This window comes from Elephantulus edwardii, unplaced genomic scaffold (genome assembly GCF_000299155.1).
Source record: "Elephantulus edwardii isolate Elephantulus edwardi_28Jun2011 unplaced genomic scaffold, EleEdw1.0 scaffold00033, whole genome shotgun sequence".
NCBI classification, from domain to species: Eukaryota; Metazoa; Chordata; class Mammalia; order Macroscelidea; family Macroscelididae; genus Elephantulus; species Elephantulus edwardii.
Genome location: NW_006399783.1, coordinates 20,783,091 through 20,801,312, shown reverse-complemented (window position 1 = coordinate 20,801,312; position 18,222 = coordinate 20,783,091). Strand labels below are relative to the sequence as shown.

At 52.2% G+C, this 18,222-nt stretch overlaps 1 protein-coding gene across 2 annotated transcripts; it reads right to left on the bottom strand.

Annotated features, from left to right (window-relative positions):
• Positions 1–2,638: 2,638 nt before the first annotated feature.
• Positions 2,639–18,051, bottom strand: GRK6 (G protein-coupled receptor kinase 6). Of its 2 annotated transcripts, none has more exons than XM_006884399.1 (16): positions 17,851–18,001; positions 14,123–14,218; positions 13,173–13,285; positions 12,990–13,067; positions 12,556–12,656; positions 12,215–12,307; positions 12,047–12,110; positions 11,781–11,921; positions 11,337–11,527; positions 10,472–10,509; positions 10,293–10,382; positions 9,141–9,349; positions 8,920–9,057; positions 4,309–4,446; positions 4,093–4,227; positions 2,639–3,534 (listed from the first exon to the last, which is right to left on the bottom strand). In XM_006884399.1, exons 1-16 carry the CDS (start codon positions 17,900–17,902, stop codon positions 3,463–3,465), a joined length of 1,749 nt encoding a protein of 582 aa, XP_006884461.1. In that variant the 5' UTR covers positions 17,903–18,001; the 3' UTR covers positions 2,639–3,462. The 2 variants fall into 2 exon arrangements, with proteins under 2 accessions (XP_006884461.1, XP_006884462.1); XM_006884400.1 differs by lacking the exon at positions 2,639–3,534 and adding an exon at positions 3,814–3,922 and having other exon boundaries at positions 17,851–18,051.
• Between the last annotated feature and the right edge of the window lie 171 nt (positions 18,052–18,222).

Sequence of the window (18,222 nt, the reverse complement as noted above, 5' to 3'; positions counted from 1 at the left end):
ACAGCTTCATATCCTGCCATCCATCTTCAGGTAAAAGAATGTTCTAATTGTTCTAGCGGAAACAAAAAATGACAAATGCACAATTTTTTTTTACACATTTCGAGTGTCCATCAGTGAGCCAATCAGGTAGCTAGATCTAGAGATGTGTTCAACTACTCAGTATCTTCCTTTGAGCACTAACACCCTGACTGCCTGTGCCTCATGGATGCCATCCTGGTGGGCCTAAGCCAAGTGTCTGCCTCCATCCACAATGGGCAGCTTTTCAGCCTAGCCATGCAGAGGCTCAGCAATATATAGTTTGTACTGTTCTGTCCGTATCCTTTTAACCCTATTTCTAAGTTAGCTGGAGGTAATCATAAACCCCTGATGGCTCAGTCCAAGTCACACTCCACCTAGGTGTCAGAAAGCAACTTTTAAATTACATGGACTGAGAACAGAGGATAGGGGTATTCCCTAAAGAAAACTTGAGATCTCTTTGTAGACACTAGGCAGGATACTCTGACACAATTTCACGGCCACCACCACCTTCCAGATGAGGTACCACATCTTTAATATAGCTTTTAAAGTTCTAAGTGGGTGGCACTCCTCTTCACTATGTTCAGCATTTAGCTGCGCTGTCTCTTCTCAGGCATGTGTTGCTCTTGTGGCCTGGAAGTCATCAACCTTGACACTCTTGTGGCCAGATACCTCCTTGGCATCCACTACCCTCTAGCCCCACTGCCCACAGCTCTGTGGCAGTCCAGACCCTGCTAATCATCTTTGCCATAGAGCTGATCACATTGGGTCTCACTGCTCCTTGTCTGCTTAGCTATCAGACTCAGTGGCCTCATCACTATCTTGTGTCCCGTTCCCACCATAAAGCAGGGCTTGGCTCACTGGAAAATTGTGGGAGTTTGCTATGCGTAGAATCCACTGGGCTAGTGGCTTACCCCTAACCAAGTTCCCTGAAGTCTTCTGTAGTGCAAGGGATATTGGCAAAGTCTGGGACTCACCTGTAGCTTCACCGAGCCAGACATCTACCTGGTATTCACGAATATTCACTTTTATTTGGAGCAGGGTTAGGTACTGATTGGCCTTTGTACAACAGTACCTATCCTTTTTACCCCCTAGCCAGTAGAACCTGGGGCCCAGGGGCCACATCTCACACCTATGGACAAGATCTGGCTTTTCTGTCCTGCACACTCATTAGTTCTCCCCCAATTCCCCTCCCTATAAGGGAAGAACAGCAGCCACTAGACAAACTAGACGCTGGGCAGGCAGAAGCTCCTGCCAAACCAGATGCCCGAGGTGGTGGGTTGGCCTAACTTTTGCATGCTAGACTTACGGTGGGGTTTCAGAGGCTTTAAATAGCCTAAGAGGAAACTGCCTGTCTTCTTCCCTCAGAGCAGCAGGTGGACTTGTTTGAACTGAGTGCCTTAGGGCTGGCAGCACAATTTACAAGCAGTGCTCCTCCTGCTCAAAAGCTTCAGGAAATCCTCCCAACCACCTTGTAAGGCAGTGGTTAGGGATATCCTTTTCCAGACCAACTGCCCTCATGCAAAGCTGAACAGCTTGAAAATTGGCCTTGAACCTAATTATCCAACTACAAAATGGGGTGCCTTCTGTGGAACAGGATCCCCAATCTAAGGACTAAGGGAAAACTTGGGGTGATTAGAAGACTTTCCTGGGGCCTGAGGACACTGAAAGGGTATGACAGATATGATTCTGTGAAGTCTGGGACAAACTCTCACCTGAGTCTGCACAAGGGGTGGCTTTGGACAGGAATACTCTCCCCACACTCCCTCAGGTCCCCAGGCAAGTATGTCTTCAATTCTATCTTCATAGCTATCTGAAATGCTATCTTCAGAGGAGCCTCCCCAATACCTCTATCCCCACCCTCTCCTCCCTCCATCCTCTTCCCAGTGCCGCCACTATGTAGGTGTTTACATTTTATGCTACAGGGCAAACCAGGGATAGCTCTGATGCCCAAGGTGAGGGATACAGAAGCTATCCAGGTAAAACAGACTTGGCTACTATAGCATCCCAAGCCACTGCAAGTCCACAGTGGCAGCCATGCCACTTTGGCCTTGGTTGGGAAACTACCACCTGGCCCTGCCTTGCTAGCCCAGGCAGAGACAGATATACATCCTACCAGATATTTGGCGCTTCTTCCCACAAGCCTTATCCCACTAGGAAAGCTAAAAAGCTCTGAGCCCGAAGACCCATTGAAGCCTGCTGGAGAGACTGCCCCAAAAGCAAGCCTAGGGATCCCGAGCCTTGCCTGAAGGACAGTCCTGCCAGACCCACTGCCAATCTTTTGCACTTTCCAGCAGGGTTGTGAAAGCAGGAAGATAACCAGGGCACTGGAACAAGAAAGAGGCACGCAGGGGCCAGGGAGGGCAGGTTTGTGCTCGGACTGTATTCACACAGAGACACGTGGCAGCTTACACTGGACAAAATGAGTAACAAAAACTGGCTTTAAATATGGAAAAATCAGGGCCCTGTAACCCCATGCAACCCTAGCACTGGGACCAGGATGGTCATTGCAGGTTTGGAGGGCCTGGGCAGCAGGCTGACAGCCTCACACTACCCCCTTTCCATTTGTATACACACACATACATACACACACCCCACAGGCACACTCAGGAAGGGTGGATTATTGCTGGGCATGTGTGTCTATTGTTATGAAGGAAGGCGGAATGTTTGAGGGTCGGCCAGGGACAACAGACATGGCCTGGGCTGGGGCGTTTCTGAAAGAAGTATCTTCAGGGCAGGGCCCAGCATAAGGGAGGAGGCACCCTGGGAGCCGGAAGGCGGAGGCAGACACATCTGGGACAGCCTGGGCAGTGGACTAGAGTCCCAGGGTCAGCCCAATCTCACTGGCCATCCTTTGGCACAGGCCTAGGGGAGCAAAGGCCTCAGTCCAGCTCTGATAAGCATTGAGAAAGGGCAGCAGTGAGCCCCAAAATGGGGTGGCTGGGCCCAGGGCAGCAAAGGCAGGCACAATTCTCACTCAGAGGTCTTCAGTGGCGAGCACAGTGTTGGGGCTCAGGGATCTGGCCCACCTCACCCAAGCTGGGTCTGAGGAGCCTTGAGTTTGGCAGTGGCTCCTCTGCCAGCTTTCGGCTCTCCCAGGCCAGTGCTGGATGCTCCAGGGAGCTGAGGCTAGGGCGCCAGGCCCAGGTTGGGTATTAAGAATGCTCTGGTTTCTATATACATTCATACAAATACATAAATACAGAAAGCCCCGAAGCTCTGCAGAGAAGAGCTGAAGGGACGCACCTTTGTCCCAAGGACAACCCAGGCCTTGCCAGACTCAGCCAGGCCCAGGGCTGAGAGACAGTGGGCACTGGGGACAGTTCAGGCTGTGTCCCCCCCAGCCACAACTTGAGTGGACAACAGGGAAGACCACTGTGCAAAACTGTAAACAGCATTCGGAGTAGCTGCTACCGCCAACCACTGATGGGGGGCTCAAACTGGGGGCTAGAGGTGGGTGGGGAACTCGAGACGGGTGGGGAGCTCTTCCTCACTGTCACTGCAGTTCCCGCAGCAATCCTAGAGGGGTGGAGAGACACAGGAGAGAGGCAGGGCAAAAACCATTAGCCATAAGAGATTCTAGAGGCCCTGGCCCTGCCAGTGTGGGTCTCAGCCCAGCCGACACGGCCAGGCATCAATGCAGAGGCTGCTGGTGGCAGACAGGAAGGGCGTTAGGTAGATCCCAGACTTGCCTAGACAAAGCCTTGGTCTAGTCCCTTTTCCCTGGGGTGGTGGAAGCAAGGCTAGCAGCTTCAAGGTCTAGGGTATGGGGTAAGGGCAGGAAGGGTAGGGGGGCGGGCACCAGACATCTTTCACCCACATCTCGCCTCTGCCATGGAAGGGCTGCCTGTGACTCCCCAAGACCGGGCAGCGAGGCCAACCTATGGGGTGCCCACACTGCTCACCTCTGGAAAGAGAAAAGAGGCCATGAGCCTAGCCAGCGGCAAGGGGAAGGCGGGATAAAGGCAGGAGACCCTGGGCGCCACGGTCACAGCTGGAGGAGGCCCACCCCCAGCGCATGCGGGCACCAGCTCTGCCTCCCGCCCACCATCCCTTGGAGCCAGGCTATTGGGGTACCTGGCGGCTGAAGAGTCTCTGTAGCAGGCCCTTCTTTGGGGGTGCAGGTGGTTGGCCCTTCCAGTCCAAGTCTGGGGGCACCGTGCCATCCAGCCCAAAGACATTCAGCTCCTGGAAGCACTCGGTCTCTACCATCTGCCACAAGACAAGTCAGTTGGAAGAGGTGTGCCTCAGGCTGCCCCTCTAGGAGCCCATCTCACACCTGAGTAGGCTCACCTCGTTTTGCCAAGGGATGGGTACGCTGCCTGTGGCAAACTTCTGGTAGAAGTCTTGGTCAGTGGGCTCCAGCTCCACCCCCTTCACTGTGGAGAACTGCTCGATGTCCAGAACATCCTTGCAGTAAATGGCCTGGGGCTGAGATGAAAGAGGTAGAAAGTGGTCAAGGAGGATCATCACCCTGTTCTCTGGCAGCTTGGCAGCTCTCACCAAGGCTGCCACCATGGCTGAAAGCAACGGCACAGCGGCCAGCCCAAAAGGTCTTACTCAGAGGGAGCTGACCAACCATGACCAGTGAGACCCCACGGACCCTTTGTACAGTTAAGGGCACGTCCCTCTGCTTGCACACACGTGCAGGGCTTGCAAAGATGCGTCAGGTGGAACCTCAGCTGGCCCCCTCAGTGGGAACTCTTACTCAGGCCCCAGCATGTAGGGCTCCTCTGCTCTCTGTGTCCAGCAGTTTGTTCTCACACCTTCACATATTTCACAGCCAACCCAAGAACCCTGCTAGGACCCACCTCAACTCCAGGGGCCACTTTCATCTCTACATCACCATCTAACTCTTGTTGTTTAGGATGCCAATTAAAATAATGCCATCAATTCTGATAGTGAGCCACTCTGACAAACAGTCTAGCAGTGCTTCAAAAAGTTAAAGAGCCACCATGTGACCCAGCAATTCCACTATGCATATACACCCAAGAGAAGCAGAAACGGCCACACCACCAGTGCTGTGCACCAATGCCCAAAGCAGCACAATTCTTAATAGCCCGGAGGTGGAAACAGCCCCAATACCCATCAACTGATGACTGGATGGGAGTCCCTGGGTGGTGTAAATGGCTAAGAAGCTTGGCTGCTAACCTAAAGGCTGGAGGTTCACGTTCACTCTGAGGTACTTCAAAAGAAATCTACTTCCAAAAATATATCACTGAAAACTCTAAGCAGCACAGTTCTATCCTAACTGGGCTGCCATGAGCTGGAGTCCTGATACCAATCTGATTTTGGATAAATGGATAAACGAAATGTGATATAGCTACGCAATAGAATATTATTCAGCCATAAAAAGTTAAAGTTCTGACGAATTCTATGTGAATAAACCTTGGAAAAACTATGCTAAGCGAAAAGATGCAGATAAAAAGGCCACAGATTGTATAATTCCATTTACATGACAGAACCAGAAAATGTAAACTCATGGAGACTAAACCTCGATCAGTGGTGGTTGAGGGCTGTGGGGGCAGGAAAAGGAGTCTTGGTGAGTGATGGCTAATGGATATTGGCTTTCTTTTTGGGGTGATGTAAATGCTTTAAAACTATGGTGATGTTATGCAACTCCGGGCATGCTGGAAGCCACTCAATTACACACTTTAAATATACTGTGCAACTTAGATCCCAGAAAAGCTATTTAAGTAAGAAAAAAATCACCATCATGCTTGCTTTTCATCTGCTGCTCTAAAAGTTGACCTTGAGGGGTGCTGTTCACTGACTCTGAGTATCAGAGGTAGTGGATTTACCTTAGCCACCTCACATTTAGGGACGCAATCCCCACCAGCCTCTGGGACCCCACTTCTTGCCACACATGCTGTGCCCTGTCCCAGCCCCACTGCTGTCCACCTCTTGAGGCTGGGGCCCGCCCGGCACTAGGGAGATGTCTGCTGCTCCTGCCCAAAAGCCTCACCCGCCAGATCCCAGCCGGCCCTCTCACTCACCTATGTATGTATTTATGACAGTGGTTAACCATCAGATCCTCAGACTACTCTGTCTAAAAAGGCTCCCCCAGTTTTCTACTTCTTCCTTTTGTTAAGCTTCTTTTATGCAAAACCCAACTTACAGCAGTCCTGAGTGCAGAGCAGAACTGCTCCCACAGGGTTTGCAAAGCTGTGACTTTCAGACGCAGATTGCAGGCCTGTCTGCCAAGCTGCCTCTGGGAAGGTCTGAACCACCAACCGTTAGTAGTTGAAAAGTTAGCCATTTTTGTCAACCAGGGACTGCTTTCTATCTTGTTATGTGCTATCCAGTGGCCTGTGACTCACAGCAACCATATATGTACAATAGCTGTGAACTCTATCCTGAGCCAGTCTCATTGACTTTAACACATCTACATGCATTATCTCAGTTACTGTCAATCCATCTCATCCGGGGTCTTCCTCTATTGCACTGCCCCTCCACCCTTCCAAGCATGATGTCCGCCAGGGACTGGTACTTCCTGGTCCTGTGCCCAAAGAATATGAGACGAAGCTTCAATATTCTTGCCTCAAAGGAGCAGCCTGGTTTAACCCTGCCGAGGATAAACTGGTTTGTTCTTTTCACAGTCCATGGTATGTTCAGTACTCTTCTCCAGCACCACAACTCAAAAGGTATCAATTATTCTTCTGTCATCTTTAGTCACTGTCCAGCTCTCTGATGCATAAGCAAGTAATTGTGAAGACCATGGCCTGAAATCAGGCATGCCTTAGTCTCCAGACTGACAGAGTTGCTCTTCAGTCCTTTTGAGAGGTCCCTAACAACAGCTTTCCCCAGAGCAATAAATCTTTTGATTTCCTGACTGCTGGTGCCAAGAGTGTTGATTGTGGAGCCGAGCAAGCTGAAATTGTTAACAATTTCAATCTCTTCTCCATCATGGTGACGCCAATTGGCCCAGTGGTGAGAATCTTTGTCTTCTTGATGTTGAGCTTCAATCTATATAAAAGACTACGGTCCTTGACCTTCTACAGCAAATGTTTCTTAGCCTGCTTTAATTTTGTTCCCTGAAATTGTTTTCCACCAATGGATTTATTATTCTTGGTGGAGAGGAATCCAGTTTTGGTCTCCAAGAAGCTACCTTTCCAGGTTCTGTCATGTAAAAACAATTACAGTCTGTGGCCTTTTATAACTGGCTCCTTTCACACAGCATAATGTTTTCAAGGTTTATTCATGTTGTAGCATGTCAGTCCTCTGACGCTTTTTATGGTTCAATTGTGTAAATGGACCATGTTTCGTTTATCTATTCATCTAAAAATCAAGCACCCATTAGCACATAAGCTCCTTGAGAACAGGTAATCACCTCAGGAGCTCCAAGGCCTAGGACACGTGGAAATAGTACGATCTATTAAAAACCACATGTGACAGGGTCACACAGTTTGATGAAGAGAGAGGTGGGTAAAGGAAAGGGGAAAGATCCAGTGTGAAAACAATGTATACGAACTTTGTAAGTAAATCAGTATAAAATAAAAATTTTATTTTAAATTAAAAAATAACAACAACAAAAAAAACCCCCAAAACAAAACCACACACACACACCAAAAAAAACAAACACAAAAAAAAACACCCCACATGTGAATGATACTCATCAACTTGCCCTGCCCATCACCTTCCTGACTGCCTGATCTGTTTCTGGTCAGGTACAGAATGAGGTGTTGGTGGTCAAATGGCAGAACTCTCTCTTTCCATGCATAACACTCAGGTTTGATTTCTGGCCAATGCATTTCATGTGCAGCCACCACCCATCAATGGAGGCTTGCATGTTGCTATGATGTTTAATGGGTTTCAGTAGCTCTTCTAAACCAAGACAGACTAAGGAAAAAAGGTCTGGCAAACAAATACTTCCAAAAATTAGTCAATTAAAAAACCCATAAACAACCACCTTTTGGATTCACTGGATAATAACTGGACGTCATCCAATCCACAAATGAGCATGAGGATGGTGCAGCCAAGTGTATCTCAGACATGGTGCAGGGAGGGGTAAGCACACGCTCGAACCTTAGCCAATCAGAGAGCCTTCCTGTGACTTAGACAGGGAAGCCTGCATTCAACGGGAGGGACACAGTCAACAGGCCAAGGTTGAGCGAAGATGTGAAGCATGCAGGCCACCCGGCATGAGGCCCCACTCTGACACTGACTGTCCTCTGGGACTGTCTGTCAAATGAACCAATAAACTCCCTGCTGGGATTAAGAAAATTTGGATTGGTTTCTGCCACTCAGAAGACTATGGTTATAGAGGCCTGGTCCACTATGGGGCGATCCCTTCCACGAAGGGGTGATCAGTATTGCTGGAAGAGCCGCGGCGGGCAGTCTATGTTCTATCAGCTCAATAGCTTTCCCCCTGCTGGCAACATTTTTTTTCCCCTTTTGGGGATCAGACATGTACCAACGGCAGTGGTTCATGTGGAGATGTGTCCCAGGGCACTAGGACAATCAGTTGGCCTAGGGTGGGATCCTCGGAATAATAAGAGGCAGCAAACATCAGTCTAGGGCTCCATTTGGCATTACCGAGGCCTGAGTGTGAAGCCATTTATGTACTGAGACACTAAACCAAAGTTCGGCAGTTCCAACTCACCCAGAGGCAGCTCAGAAAGGAGGCCTAGTAATCTGCTTCTAACAGGTCACAGTTTTGAAAATCACTCAGGAAGAGATTGAACTACGATTGGTTAGTCTAAGCAATCCAGATGCCACTGAGTAGGCTATTAATCCTATCCTAGGCTTTTCACTTCTAGGAGCCCCACTGAAATTGGTTGTTGTTAGGCTAGGAGAGCTGGGTATTCAGATATTGGCACTAAATGTGTCCTGAGCAATAGTCCACAGGCCCCCAGAGCCTGGGCCTGACTTAGCTCTGCCACCCTAGGGCCTGGCACCACTTACATCAGGCTTGAAGGGCGGCTCCAGCATGCCAGCTCCCAGACGCTTGAAGTTCAACTTCTTAAAGAGGGGGTGCTCCTTCACCTCTCGGGCGCTGCCCCCACGACAGCCCAAACGCTCGGCTGGATCCTTGCAGAGGAGCTGTGGCAGGGCAGGGGCAGTCAGGGGCCCTGTCGGCTGGTGGAGTGCACTGCCCCGGCCCCAACACCCAGGAGCTGCTGTACCTGGGAGCAGAGTGAGCGGGCTTGTGAGGAAAAGCGGTCAGAGTACTCCTCGGGAACTTCTTTCACCAACCGCTCCACCTCTTCTCGCTTAATTTTCTTCTTCCTCTGCTGGAAAGGTGACTGGCCCGCAATCATCTCGTACAGCAGGCAGCCAAGTGCCCACCAGTCTGGACTGAATGTGTACCGTTCGTTCTTCACCACCTCTGGAGCTGGGGTGGAAGGTGCAGAAGTTAGGGTGGGATGCAGGTGGGGAACAGGGTAAGGTTAAAGGGGTTGGAACAGAGCCCTTGGACCTGAAATGCCCAGTGCACATTAAGTCGGTCCCAAACCTGAGCATTCACTGATCAGGGAGGCACTTCTAAGTGGTTTGGTAGGAACTGTGGCAGACAGGAAAGGACACTTCCCACTGGGGGAGCTGTGCAGCCTGCAGGGAGGCCATGGCTGGTGTCCCATCTGAATTTTCAAGTCAGAAGTCTTTACTTTGAATGTGACATGGTTTGGCTCATTACATGTTGGCAGCCAATTCAAACTTTTAAAATTACCTGATATAAACACAGATGGAGGTTAAACTAGACCCATGTGACTAGCAGTGTACAACCTCTAGACTTAGTAGCTGAGAGAATAAGACTAAAGCATGCTGAATGCCTGCCGTATGCCAGGGTGGGCATACAGGCATGTTCTCCTCGATGACCTCTTTTCATCTTCCAGGTGAGCCTGACGCAGGCTGACCATCATTTTTGACGCAGGCTGACCATCATTTTTACCATCAAGGAATGTGACACTAGAAGAAGTGGAGAGTCTGGCTCAGGGCCACACATCAAGTCTAGCTCTGTGTGCTGTGTGCTAAAGGACCTCAAAGGGAAAATGTGTTTCCAAGGGGAACATGGGGCACATCTTCACCCTTCCCATGGCTCCCACCAGAGACAGGTGCTCTAACACTGAGGATGGACAACTCAGGGACAAGGAGGTCAGGGACCCTCCTTGCATTCACAGCAATCTCATCAGGCCAAGCCAATAGGAGGCATTCAACACTGAATAAATGATGCTGGGTTCCCAGAGAGTAGTGGTCCTGCCTGAGTTCTGGTCTCCTACAAAATGGTAACAGCTCTTTTCACTGCAAGCAGGAGGCTAGTAGGCCAGATGGAGACTCACCCATGTAGCCCACAGTGCCCACTCGGCCTTTGATGGTCTGGCCTTCAGGTACATGTACAGCAAGCCCCAGGTCAGAGATGCGGATGTGGCCTGTGTGTGGTAGAAGAGCAAGGGCTGTGACAGGAACCTACCCCTTTGGTGGTACCTCACTCCACCCCCTTAGCGGTGCCCCCACCCACCGTGGTCATCCAAGAGGATGTTCTCAGGCTTCAGGTCCCTGTGAGAGAGAAGGGCAGAGTCAGGGGAGTCGGTGTGTCAGAGAGCCAGCCGGGGTCACCCTCGCCAAGGTCACTCATCTTTGAGATTGAAGGTGGGGTGAAATCTGGGGCCATGCACCGAGAGAATGGCAATGGACACCCCAGTTCTCCCCTCACCTGCAGGAACCCCATGCCCAGGAATAGGTGAGGAAGGATCTACAGAGCCAGAACTCTTGAGACAAGCGGAAGGCACTCCTGTCCAGGAGCAGAACTCCCTGGACACCACCGATAACCTCAGTCACCACAGAGCAAGGAGCGTCCTCCATCCCCTTTGGGACATGACACTATTTTCCCTTGTCTGTCAAATAGGGCTACTCATCCCTACCTTCTCAGGGCTGCAGTGAGGCTCAAGTGAAATAAGAGCAATGGCAACAGTGTCTGCTGCTGACACTGATGAACAGAGATAATAAACAGTAAAACCCAAGCTCTTTACTGCTGGCTGGGCTCTGCGCCAGGAGCCTTATTGCACTATCTCACTCAGTCCCTACAAGAGCCTGCAAGGGAGGCACGATGGGAATTATCATCTCAGCTTCCCAGAAAAGGAAATATTAATGGGAGCAGGCAGTTGACTGGCCCAAGGTCATACAGAGAGGATGACAAAGCCAGAATTCACACACAGGTTCATCAGACTCCAAATTCTAGACTCTCAAAGATACCAGGCAGTTTACTGAGAGAGAAGAGTGCTGAAATCAGGAGGATGTAGATAGGCTTGAGGCCTTGGACAGGGGTCCAACATCCCAGCCTTGTGTAGGCTGTGCCCGGTGGAGGGTGCCCACACTCTCCTCACCTGTACACGATGCGCTCCCGGTGCAGATCCTCCAGGCCACAGCAGATCTCGGCAGTGTAGAAGACAGCTCGCGCCTCAGGGAAGCCTGCCTGGCCCATGTGGTAGATGTGGAATTTGAGGTCACCCCCGTTCATCAGTGTCAGCACCAGACAGAGGGCATCCTTGGTCTCGTAAGCATAGGCCAGGCTCACCTGTGGCCAAAGGGATCCGAGTCTCAAAGAGGGGTTATAAGTCCACATGGTGTCAGGGTTGGCACCAGTACCCCAAAGAGTGTAGAGGCCCTCCTGGGGCCAAGCTACTCCTGGCCTGTGTCAAAAGCCCAAGCCTGCCCTTTCCAGGCATCACAGAGGATGTGACGGGAAGGAAGATGACCCCTTGCAGGATGGGAAGACCCTTTAGCTTAGCAGATGAGACTGAAAGGGTGAGACCTCCTTCTGTACTTACTACAAACCTACTGTTCACTTTCTCCAGGATCTGCTTCTCGTTGAGTGCCATGGCCTCGCCTTTCCGTTTCTTGATGCGCTTCTTCTCTAGCTTCTTGCAGGCGTACATCTTGCCTGTTGCTCGAACCTGGCAGGCACATACCTGTGGCCAGGATAGACCAAAAAGACGCCAGTCACGCCTTGCCCTTCCTAGGGTGCTGGGTTCTGAGGCTGGGGTTGGTCTCAGTGTCCCATTCTACCCTCTGGTCCTTTGATCTGGTCACTCACCTCCCCAAAGCCTCCTTTGCCAAGGACTCGGTACTGCCTGAAGGTGTTTTTGGTCACTGGCTGCCTATGGGCAAGAAGGGGAGGTAACAGTTGGCAGGGCAGGGGTCTAAGGTCTGGGCAAAGGGTCAGCAATCTGGCTAATCCTGGCCCCGCCTCTTGAGAGATCACCTTTCCAGCCACTTCCACTGCAGGAAACGGTTGAAGTAGATGCTGTCGAGGTAGTCTGCAAAAGGGGCCATACTCAGGTATTCGTGGGTCAGCCTGTTGAGAGAAAGCCCAGCCTGACAGTCAGTCTGACAGCACTATCCTCAACTGATGTACATTCAGGAGGGACAGACACATCTGTGCTGAGCCAGAAGATGCCACAGTGAGGGGAGGCGGCTTGCCCATGGTCATAAGGCAGAGCAGGAGCAGGGCCAAGCTGAGTGCCCTGAGCTTCCCAGGCTTTCAGAGTCCACCAGGGCCTTTCCTCTGGGCACAATTCCATCAGGGAGCAGGGAAGGCCTTACCGCGTGAGCTCCTGGAAGAGGTCTTTGCAGGGCCCCTGCTCCAACCTCTGAGTGCAGTTTGTCACCAGCTGCCGGGGAATCTCAGGGATGAGGTCAGGACCCTGGGCATAGACCACAGACAGGTCAGTGCATGTGGAGAAGGGGTTGAATGCTGCCCACTCCCAAGACCCAGATGCCAGAGGTCTCCCTGGTGTCAGACGTGGATGTAGGCCAGATATGCGTCAGCCTCCCTGGAGGCACAGTACATCAGAGCTGCTAGGAGACCTACCTGGGCTGGAGCCCTGCCCCTCCCCACCCACCAGGATCCATGCCCACAATATGCCTGGCAGAGCCTGGAGCAGCTCCAGAGGCCTCTCTGCCCGGGCTGTGGTCAGTTGTTGCCCCAGTGATGTGTCCTGCCCACGGCTGTCATTCTCTCATCAGCACTCACTCACCGTGTGGCTCAGGAAATTCTGCATTAACCGCCGCCCACACGCCTTCCGCTTCTCATCAGGGGTCACTTCATACTCAGCCTGCAGGAAAGAGGGAGGGTAAGAAGTGTGGGGTTTGGACTGCACAACAAGTAGGGGATACCAGCTATGAGGCCGGTGCACCAGCCCCGGGCCAGGCCCACTCACCACCCCATCAAGGAAGGCGATGCAGCGTGTCAGCTCCGGACGTGTCTCACAGAACTCCCGGAACAGCAGGCGACCTATGGGCTGCCTTTCACATAAGCTGTGGTAGTCACGCTCTGTGGGCAGAAGAGGGTGCTGCTGGGCTCACAGAGTGAGCCTATTGGTTGGACAGGCCTACTCACGTCATCAGTTGAACACTACTATTATTCCCTTCAGGATCTGGGAATCTGAGGACCAGAGAGGTTAAATGACTAATTTAAGGTCACACAGCCAGGAATCTGATACTAAAGCCCCAGATTCCACCTCTCTCTGCTTCCTCCTCATTTGAAACACTTCATGATGCTGGAGATGGGTACACGCTGGATGGTTCTGGCCTAGCTGGGGCCTGACCCACACCTGCTACCTTGCCTGGTGAAAGTGTAGGAGGAAGCTGTGGCTTCCGGTGAGTTTGTGACTGGGCCTCTTTCCTGTGTGGTGGGAGGGCAATCACAGGTACACTCCCTTGCCCATGTGTGAGGCAGCAGAGGGGGGCCTGAGCAGTCTTAGGTGCAGTTCAGATCTGGAGCATCATCTAAGTAAGCCCTGCTCTTCTCTCCTGTTCCAGAAGTAATTCTGTCATATTGCCCAGAACCCAAATGGTCTCTGGTCACAGATCTGCTGAAGTGAGCATAGGCCCAGAGCTCCCAACAATAAGACTGTGGGTTGACCCCTCCCCACCATTCACTTAGTCCCAGGGTCCCGCTCACCTCAAGCCTAGGTGTTCTATCTTCTGCTTCTCTCAGATCTATCTCCTCACACGGGCCCATCTCTGCCCTCCACCTATCCCAAGCCCAGGAACTGAAACCAGGGTGGGTGGTGATGCAGCCTTAGCTCATCAGACTCCCCCAACCCTGCCTCTCCTGCCCAGGGCGAGGTCTCAGGGGATGACCCTTCAGCCTCCACCTATGTCTCACCCAGGCTAAGCCGAAGCTCTTCACACTGGCTGATGTGGGGGAACTGTAGCATCTGCCGCCATTTCTTGCTTTTGCCTTTACGATTTCCTCCACCACCTTTGGGAGAAAACAGGAACTGTGTCTTGAGTCCTGCCACCATGGTGCCTCCCTCTGACCCTCAGAGCAGTCAAAGGGTCTGAAGGGCCCAACCAAGACCCAGTCCACCCTGGGCTGAGCCTCAGGCCTCCCATTCACATGCCTCAAGCCTGCCTTTGCTGAAGACCAGGGCACATACACTCCTTCCAGCTAGGGGTTCCCAAGCTGAGGAAGTCAAAGGCAGTGTGGCCTCTGAGGGGCTCCAATGTCTTCTGCAAGTCTCTGCTTCCTTCCAGGTGGGAGTTTCCCAGGTGAGTAAAGTGGAGAAGGGCATCAAAGTGGTGGGAACTGTGAAAGTCAGGGCTTCAACAGGAAAGATGCTAGGGCATTTTGGGGACATGTGTAAGAGAAGCCAAGGGCAACAGTAGCCTGAGTCACTGGGAAGGACCCAGGCCTCTATCTCTGGGCCTTCCATCAGAGAAGTTAGAGGATTAAGGAAGTTAAAGGGCAGCTCAGTCAGACTGCGGCTAGAGGAATGGCACCCAGGAGTCCCCTCTCTGGCTGGATTTTACTCAGCTGACCCCATACTACTAGTTGTGGAAATTACAAGGAGATGGGGAGCGCAGTGCACTGGGGCAATATGCCCCTTCCAACAGAGGCAGCAACAACACCGCTCCAGCTGACCAGCGCACTGTTGTCAGGCAGGAATGCTGGCTCAGTGTGGCCAGATTTTCTGATTTTTCTAAAAAGGGTGGAAACACAGAGTGCTATGGGAAATATTGGCGGCAATTTTACTTGCCAAAGAAAATTTAAAAGACAACAATAAAACCTCTGCACTACAACCAAATAAACAGAGCAGTCAGAGCATTCTATCTGGTCAGGGGCCACCAGGCTAAGTCCTGTCTAACAAACTTGGGTTTGAATCTCCAATTCACTCTTTAGACCCATAACTTGTCCTTTGTGAGCTTTGACTACTTCATGCATACAGTGGGTCCAAATCTACCTCCGGAAGCAGGGTGCAGATGAAAAGGGAGACTTAGTCCAGCAGTCAGTGGGGCGATAGGAAGAGGTTAGCTTCCCAACATAGGGGAGATCTCAGACAAATATATTCTCTTGCCTGGCCTCAGTCTCCCCTCAGATCTTTCCAGCCCAGTTCCCATCTGGCCAGGGAATGCAGGTGATGTGACCAAGGGGGCAGGGCTGGGTCCCTCAGTGAGCTCCCTCCCTGGAGGAGGAAGTGTGGCAGGGCACCCATTGGGAAACCTGCTAGTGGCTCTCCTGCAGCCTGTACCCAGCATACTCTGCAATCATTGCTTCACTGCAAGTGAGCAACAGTGCCCACCCCACACCCCCCAGGCCTCTCCAGAAGGGGAACTTCTCCCCACCCCCGCAGGTCCCTCCAACAATCCTCCATACCCCAACTCTCTATCCGCTTGCCCCTCCCCACCAGTTACTTCCTCCTCCCCCTCCTCCCATCCATATCAAGGCAGCAACCAAGAGTCACATGCAAATACTCAGTTCTAGATCTGCCACCAAGTCAGTGGAGCTCTTCCTACCCTACTCTGCCCTCTCCCTGTGCCTCTGGATACCTGGAAAAGGAAGGAAGACAGAGAAAGCTCACACCCCAGTGCTGTCCTACTTTAGTACAAGTTCATGAGAAAATGAGACCCTGGAGAAGAACTCATTTGCCCAAGATCACAGAGCCTGGAGGTGACAGAGGCAGGCTTCAACCCTTCCTGCCACCCTGCAAACATGATGGGCATCTATTTGGTACCACCACCACCACCACCACCTACACACACACACACACACTCACACACTCTCTCTTGTTCTAAGGATTCTCAAACCACTACTGGGTATCAGGATCATTTGGGAACTTGGTAAAGGCCCTGACCCCAAGCTATTAGCCAGCTCATGGGTCATTCTTTTTATGTATTTTATTCACTGTTGCACATTTTCTTCCTAATGGATCATTCTGACACAGTCACCATCTAATTCTAGTGCCACTGGGCACGTGTGGCTCTTTGACTTGTTTTGTTTGGTTGCAATGGGTTTTAAAATTTTAGTTTTGTTTTATAAATAAGATCAGTACCACTAATCCATAGGGCAATGTTCAGCAGTAGGCAACAATTAGGATTTCCTTTCATCTTCATATTCCAACCCTAACCATTCCACAGAGACACTGTGGTTCAGAGGAGAGACCTGTTTAAAGCTGGAAAGGGGTAGGACCAGGTGCCAGTGAGGTATCAGGTCCTGGCCAGGCTTTATCTTCTGTGTCTTGTTTGTGTCCTGATGAAGTTTGTTCAGTGATGCTCACATTCTCTGAGCAAAGCAGTGCCCTCAGCAGGCCTGAGGCCTGAATGGCTTGAGTCCTAGTAGGGAGGCCTGGCCCTGTACTCCCTACCCCTCCTCCCTGGCTGGCTGAATGACGAGGCAGAACAGAATCGAGGCAGAACAGAATCGGCAGATGCCCCAGAGTCTGGGAGGAAGGCCTAGCCCCAGGGTTTGATAAGGGACAGGAGATACAGGAGGCTCTGAGGACCCAGCCTCCCACGTCCATTTCCAGGCAACATACTACAGAAGCCACGGTGCATGGGTGGGCAGGGAGACTAGAGTCTGCCCCCAGTGGCTTGCCCTTCTGGGCTTCCGGAAGACTTTTGGGGCATCCTGTGCCCCAGATGTGGGTCAACTAATGAACTCAATGAGTAATATGGAGTTAGTCCTTGGTCTGAGCCTGAGGTGCCTTTTGTCAAGTATGGCAGAAAGATGGAGTAGATGTTCTTGCAATCTGGAAGCCCAGCAAAGTGTGGACAAGATGTCATGTCTGTCTGTCCTCCCTCGAGTTCTAAAAAGACAGATTTGCTCACTGCTGGGTCCCCAACAACCCAGTTAGGGAATAGCACAGTAAGCTTCAGGTGATTATGTACTGATGTAAGGGTCAGCCTGACCACAGGGTAGTAAGGAGCATCCAGTCAGAGCAGGTACATGATAACACCTAAAGTAGGAAGCCACGAAGGGCTCAAGATTAGCTCCCATTTTAGCAAGTTCAGTGCAGCCTATTCACATACTATCAAAGTTCAGCTTCCACTCATTTCTGGGCCTATTTAACCCATTTATCTCTCTCTCACGTACCGAGGTATACTGATGTATCCTGCAAATGGCAATCTTTGTAAAAGCATATGGACCCCGAGTTTCCCCAAGTCAGGTGGGTTGTGTTATGCAGCAGCTGTATTAATTCATTCTCCAAACCGTACCCTGCACCAAGTTTTAGCTAGTCCAACTTGGTGTGCCCGGGACTGGGCTGAGCACGTGGGGTGGGCCATTTCTCACCTCTTACCTGAGATAGGGCTCAGAGAGGCACTCCCAGAAGTCGGGTCCCACCCTCCCCACTTCCTTCCTCTCAACAACCCCCCCTCCCGCGCGCCCGGCCGCGAGGGCGGTGGCCTGACCCCCGCCCCTTCCTGGGCCCCGGCTCCCCACGGCAGGTGCGGAGGAGGAAGACTACAGCCCGGAAGGGCTCGTCTCCGCGCGGGGTGCGGGGCACGGAGTCTGCGGCCCTAGAGGACCATCTGCCTGGAGGTCCCTGCTGCACTGGGAGGCTGAGCGCCCGCAGCTGCAGGCACCGGGGCCCGTCCGAACGCCCGGCCGCTCACCTTCCCGGGCCTTGAGTAGCACCGTGTTCGCTACGATGTTCTCGAGCTCCATGGGCTGCAGCGCCGCAGGGCCCACCGGGCCGCGCCGCCCGCCGGGGTCGCGCACCGGAGCCGGAGCCGGGGCCGGATGGCTATCGGCGCGGCTCGGTTCGGCTCGCAGTGACCGCGACGCGGCCTCCCGGCCTCCCCGGCCGCTGCCGCCCGCCGCGCACTCTCCGCCCTCTCCCGGGAGCCACCCCGGCGGCGGGTCCGCCCCGCCCCGCCCTCTGTTTACTTTATTCTGCCAATAAGTAAGAGGGCGCTCCCCGCGCCGTTTTCCCACTGGGTTGTCTTTTCAAAATTCCCCGCCCCCCAGCCCAGGATTTGTTCAGT